Genomic DNA, 6,872 nt, shown 5'->3' on the forward strand with positions numbered 1-6,872 from the left:
TCAAAGTCGATTCCAGTTGAGTTTCCTAAATAGCCATGCTTAGTGATGTTAGCATTTAAATGATCCTTAATAAGCTTTGAAGATAACATCTCATGGCGGTTTTAGGACACCACACAATAGTCCATACTTCTTCAGCTACCATCATTCAGTCTAGAGATTATTTCCACCAGGCTTTCTAGTATAGCCAAAGCACATAGGGAAAGTGATCTCTGCAGCTGGCGTTTCTTTTCTCCCGCCCACAATTTTTCATCCATAATTGAAATTTGTGATTTCTTGCCTCACCTTACAAATGGAATGATTACAATCTTAAGCTAAATGGAATCCAATTAATGTCTGAATAAGGAACCAACTGCCATTAAGAATGCAAACTACATATTCCTGTATGGTGCTATGACCTGGGGGCTAGATAGATTGAGTGATTATAGGGAGAGGAGAGATGGAAATTTGCAATGTAGCCAGAAGGCCTCCATTCATAGGATATCTGTCACACTGGTGGGTCTGTACTAGTTTTTCAGTCACTTTGATTTGTCTTGATTTGGAAACGGTTCATAAGTTTTCCTGATCAGAGCAAGTTTAACAAGCATATACAGACACGATGTAGGAGATAAGGCATTTTTCGTGTGTGTGAAAGCTCTAGTATCAGCAGACGGGGAAATGCCTGAATTTGCCAGTTCACAAGGACAGAGTGTTTCTGTTAATCTTTGGGACCTAGTAGTCGGCTCGGGGCCTGGCTTTAAATCAGGGGTGCCCCAAATTGTGCAGTGCTCGACACCACACTGGAACCTTGTCAAGGCCCAAGAGCAGCACCAGGCCCGTTGAGAGAAATTTGGGAGCTTGGTCCATCATTTGCTGGAGCTCCTATCTCTCCCATACACAGACGTTACTGGTGTTTATGGGGGAGCCCTAAGTTCAGGGCCCCGGTACAACTGTCCCCCTTTTGCTTCCTCTTGTCAGCCCTGAATATCATCATTATTATATTTTGTGTGCAGTGCAATATATGTGCATATGAATGTATATAGTTTTAGACCCAAAGTCAGAACATCTTGCATTTCTATCATGCCTGATAGATGACTAGCTACTGCTCACTGGTAATAAATCAATAAAACCCTGCAGTTACAGGGATAGGCAGACAGTAGGTTGGATTTGTCTCTCCAGCATCACTAGGGCCATTTCTGTTTTTCATAGACGTTGCAACTGTAATGAACCTATTGGAAAACCAACAGCTGTTGGGAAATGTGTGGGGGGGAAATAAAATTAACACCTACATTTATCTTCTTCCCACAGCCACAAACAATGTAGCCACTGACCAGCTGTGCTGTGTTGATCTTTGGAGATGGCCCATCTTCCGGAGGTGGCACTGCTGGAAAGGTAATAGAAAAATTCCTTACCCATGTAACTTGGCTATTGTTATGTTTTCAAAATACAAGCCCTACCTCTGAGTTAATGGCAGCAGAGAAGCACTCCATTGCCTAAAATTACAAGTCCCAGAGTTGTGACAGGCCTTTTTAAGTGGCCTGTCATCTTATGACCTATTTGGTCAATAAATGTGTAATGCCAAAGCTATAATTAGGGTTAGGATAGTAATTCTTCCACCCTACTCCATGCTGATTAGGGCTCAACTGGAGTATTCTGTCCAGTTCTGGGCACCACATTTCAGGAAAGATGTGGACAAATTGGACAAAGAAGAGCAACAAAAATGATTAAAGGTCTAGAAGACATGACCTGTGAGGGAAGATTGAAAACATTGGGTTTGTTTAGTCTGGAGAAGAGAAGACTGAGCAGGGACATGATAATGGTTTTCAAGTACGTAAAGGTTGTTACAAGAAGGAGGGAGAAAAATTATTCTCATTAACCTCTGAGGATAGGACAAGAAACAATGGGCTTAAACTGCAACAAGGGCAATTTAGGCTGAACATTAGGAAAAACTTCCTAACTGCCAGGGTCACTAAGCACTGGAATACATTGCCCAGGGAGGTTGTGGAATCTCCATCATGGGAGATTTTTAAGGGCAGATTAGACAAATACCTGTCAGGGCTGTTCTAGATAATACTTGGTCCTACCATGAGTGCAGGGGACTCCCTTCCAGTTCTATGATGAAGCAAGAATATCCTGATAAGCAGGCTGGTGAGTGTTTCTTATGGTAGTGTCTGTGCTCTGCTGGCTCATCAGTCTATGGATTGAAATAGTCAGATCACCCAAAGACTGTGTGCACAGCAGCAGCCCCATAGTGGGAGCACTGAAAGCGTCTGCGTGCGGGAACATAATTATAACTTTTCAGGATTCAGACTCTGAGCCACTGGGTTCTGAGGATGGGAACTATATACTGCTTGAGGTGCTGACAGAAGGGTCCAAATAGTGCCCTCATATAGGCATGTGAGTCTCCTGCTGATTCCATTAGGAGTTGCACGTGTGGATCTGAGAGCGGCATCTATCCTACTGTATATAAGAGCTACAGCTTTAAGTGCTTATAGCCACATAAGAGTGAGATATTATTATTAATAATATAGTATTTAAGATGGATTAATACCAGGATGAAGTGCCCATGCCTCTGTCTCCTCTGAAATCTGAGTGCTTAGAAGATAATACAAACTCCCAGTGTCTGAATGCAGTAGGGATCATGACGAGCCTACTACTTAGTAGGGATCATGCTCCCAATCTCCTGATGAAACAGGGAGTGCATGCATGGGCTCACACACACAGCAGGACATTGGTAGTGCCCGGATCCAGACCTCAAGCCTCAGAAAGCGCACACTTTGCCTGTGTAAATAGTGGTATGGAGTCATTCACCTTATAAAGTGAAGCTTGCTGCCGCTACAGAATTCCCTTCACTTGAATGCAGATAAACACTTCACCTTAAGCCAACTTTCAGGTTTCATCTTGTGGCCTCTAGACCAGCAGGTAGGAATACCCTAGCAACAAGACACACAAAAAGAGAAAGGTGTGTGTGTTGGGGGAGGGGTGGTGAAAGCTAGTTCAAACCAGAGAAAACTGTGCAAAGAAATAAAGTGTAAAAGGGGACAAAGAAGGCAATGGAAAGTTAAGTAGTTCAAATGTGAGCAGTAAGGACATCCGGCCCAACTGGTTTGGCCAAGGCTGAAGCAAGAAAGCACAATTTCATATTTTTTTTAAAAAGGCATTAGTTTATGAGCTAGAAACTTAACTCTTGGCATCCTTGCAGCATAGCTGTAGAAAGATACATGACTGACTGTGTAAAGAAGTTACCTTCTGCTCCCCTCCCCGTGTGTCTTCGATCAGCCTCTTACTTGGCTGATCGAAAGCAAGGTTGGAACTCTTTGCCAGAAGATGTTGTGAAGGCCAAGACTATAACAAGTTTCAAAGAAGAACTAGATTAAATTCATGGAGGCAAGGTCCACCAATGGCTATTAGCCAGGATGGGCAGGGATGGTGTCCTTAGCTTCTGTTTGCCAGATGCTACAGTCTTGGGGGATATGTTAGTACTCACGTAGATTAGATGGGGTCTGATTTTTCAGAGGTGCTGTGGACCTACAATTCCCACTGCCCTCAGTTGAAGTTCTGCTGTTCAACACTCGGAACAAGCAGGCTCATATCTTGAAACATCCTCTCCCCCACTCTCAAGTCTATTTGATTTAATTGATTCATTAATAAATAAGGCACAAAAAGGCCTTGCAGGTTTTCTTTGGGATGGAAGAGGCTGCCACACTTAAGTGCTTTAATTTTGTTTCACTGACTCTGAAATATCACCTCAAGACACTCCTTGATTTGTGCATGTATGTGTATAAACCTCCCACCTAACCCTGTTTAACTCTGCCAAGGCATATGCCTAGTCCATGTCCTCAACTGATTGTAAGAGACATTAGATGATTTGTGAATATATTGCTTTGGAATCTTTTTGTTTGTGTGTTTAAGGGGAATTAGTTGATATTCAGCAAAGGCAACTTTTGCCAAGCCAAGAGCTAATACTTTGTGACATGTGGGGAAAAATTCTCTCCAATGAAATCAAATTAAAAGCTGGATGCACTTCCAGGTCTGAACCCTTCTGTGCTGCATCTTGGCCTTGAAAATTTGGACAGTTCTTTCTCTCAAGCTTGGTGATTTTGTATGTTTTCTCTGTTAGATTTTTTTATTAGTACAGAGTCATCCCTCCAGCCCACATTCTGCAATCCCATCCATCACATAGGGACTTCCTCTCTCCCATGTGTAAATAAAATACAAATATTTCACTCCCCATCCACCGTGTGACTTGCCTTTTCTTCAAACCCTCCTTGCATCCCCACAGCTCTGTCTGAGAAGACACCTCTTTTTTTTTTTTGAGTGCACTTTAGATTGGCTTTGAAAAGTAATGGCTGGGATGCTGTGTTATACATCCTCAACAGAGGAAGTGCTGCTCTTCATATTCCCCCAGTCCCTCTGACCACCCGAAAATAAAGTTTTAGAAAGGAAAACAGCTCTCTTCATAAGCACTTTTGTTTTAGAAAAATGGGCTTGGTGGGGAACTATACAAAATGCAAAGAATTGGCATTGCTTCTTTTTGATCTTCAGTCAGTCCTGCGTAGAGAGCAAAGGCTCTACCTAGCCAGCATGCTTTCAATGTACAATTTCGGCTCATTATTGTGGAATGCAATGTTATTGACAAATCCTATATAATGATATTGCCATCATTTATTCTGTATTTGTGCAATGCCTTGCACAGTGGGGTCCTGCTAGGAACTACCACAGTACAAATAATAAATAGTGTACCAAGCTGGGGCAGAAACAGGAATAGAACCCAGAGTCATGGCTCCCAGTCCCCTGTTCTACAAGACCGCATTCTCCCACTCTTAACCTGAAATGTTTATAACACCAAGATGCAGGCAGAATTTAAGCACAAGATAACCTCTTTATAAGAATTCCTCCCAGACTGGGTCTCTTGGAGCCAGGAGACATCAGACTTCTTGATCTGAGATTGTTTTTCAGATTGTCATTTTGATTTCTCAATGTTTTTATGATCTCTTGGACTCTGTGTAAGAACAGTCTTTGCCTTTTAGCATTGTCAACTCATTATACACATTGTAATCTAATCCAAATCAGTTAGAAGCGTGCCTCAGGTTATTTTATACTACTGGGGAGTTTGTGTGTGGTAGACAATGCTTGTCTAATATTGCCTGGATTTTAGCAGAGCTGTGCAAAATTCATAGACTTTGTCTTATGGAAGTTCACACACCTCTTAATTTCACTTTGACAGTTTAAACAAAATGGCTCTTTTCTCATTGAAAAGCTGGGTTAAAAAAGAAAGTGAATTGTTGGATGGCTTCTGTGCAGAACTTTCTTTTATTCCCAAACTGAGTACATTCTCCCCTTGTTTTTTGGTTTATAAATTGCACCCAGTTTGCCTGAAAACGGTCTACTTTTTTGAAGTGAAAACAGGCTGTGTTTACACACAAAATCCTGGTGCTTTAACAAAATATTTTACAAAACTGTGGTCATCTTTGAGCTCATAATGAAATGCAACCCTTTTCTCCTCATTCTTCAAATTTCAAGCAGTGTAGCATTGTTATGAGTATTTTACACATTGCTGGATTTATTATTTGCACTGTGGTAGTGTGTAGGAGCCTCAGTCATGGACAAGGACCCTATTGTGCTAGGAGCTGTACAAACACAGAACAAAAAAAGTCACTTCCCCACCAGGTTTACAATCTAAGTAAAAGCCTCTTTCCTCTGAAGTAAGTCAGTGCAGGAGGCAGAACAACAAATCCTAGGAATTCATTGTCCTGATCTAGTATGGGAATGTATGCTTATATCTTGTTTGGCCTCCACTTCAGCAAGTGATTTTGACTAATTAATATAAGACCATGACTGTGGGAAGGGTGTTTAAATACACCCAAACACAACAGAGAGTGTGTGGGTATGTGTATATAATGTGTGTGTGTGTGTTTGGCAGAACAGCACACTTCAGTCCTTGCATCTGTGGAAGGACAATGGTGTTGACAGCTGCTCCTCTGAGTCAGTTCTGTTCCACCCAGCATTTGGTTTCTGCTGCTAGCTGTCCTTGCTTTGGCTCCTGAGGTCTCAGCTGGGTTGTGGACTGTGTGACAAACAGCTTGAGATGGTGGATGCTTAGAATCTGGACTCACCCTCACAATTTGTTGGTTTTGCGTTGCTGTTCCTCATTCTGCTTTAAGTCCTTTTACTTGGGTAAGTGCATGAGGATCAAGGATATCTTGTCCAATAGCTACATGTGATTGCTATCCTGACAGTAGATGGAATGCAGGGAAGAGGTCTGGGGAGGGAGGGTTCAGAGTTCAGTTCAGTCACTTTTGACAGGTGCACAGGTGTGGGTGTCTTGAAAGATTCAGTCCTTATGGCTAAAAGCATCTCACTTTCCTTCCCCCTCCCTGTTCTTTTCACTATACCTCTCCCAGTTGTTATCTGTCTCCCTAACCCTTGCTCTTCCTGCCTCTTTCCCTAAGGCTTTGTCTAGAGGATTAGGAGTTAAAGGTGTATTATTAGAGCATATTAGCTGTAACACCTTCTGAAGCTCTCCTTCAAACAAGACAAACTGTACTTCAGCATATGCTGTGCTGTTCCCTACTAAGCTTTAACGTGATCATGCTGCATCGCAACTTGCTTTGCCTGGCTGAGAGTTTTAGGTGTCTATTAGATCAAGTTAGTTACGTGAACTAACATCACACCTTTACAAACTCAGAGGTTATACCTAATTTAATCAGAGCCAAAGCAGACATTTGAAACTTGCAGCTCTTGTAACTGTTGAGAGTAAAGGAGAAAGATGTTAATCATTCAATTCCTGTGCCATGCTGTGCAGGATTGGCCCCAAATTATTTCACAAAGCTCTCGTTTTTGGTACCAATCCTGTGAAATGTGCAGCAAATACTGCAAGGTGCCAGCACCATCAA

The 6,872-nt window shown here is 42.1% G+C and overlaps 1 protein-coding gene across 1 annotated transcript in view; it reads left to right on the forward strand.

The window, feature by feature from the left end:
• Positions 1–6,872, forward strand: part of LOC122463515 — a 103,783-nt gene that overhangs the window by 28,332 nt on the left and 68,579 nt on the right. Inside the window, exon 7 of the mRNA XM_043533855.1 lies at positions 1,285–1,368. Coding sequence (XP_043389790.1) covers positions 1,285–1,368 — 84 coding nt within the window. The remainder of the gene's footprint in view (positions 1–1,284; positions 1,369–6,872) is intronic.

The sequence above is a fragment of the Chelonia mydas genome, chromosome 22, assembly GCF_015237465.2.
Source record: "Chelonia mydas isolate rCheMyd1 chromosome 22, rCheMyd1.pri.v2, whole genome shotgun sequence".
In the NCBI taxonomy this organism is placed as follows: domain Eukaryota; kingdom Metazoa; phylum Chordata; order Testudines; family Cheloniidae; genus Chelonia; species Chelonia mydas.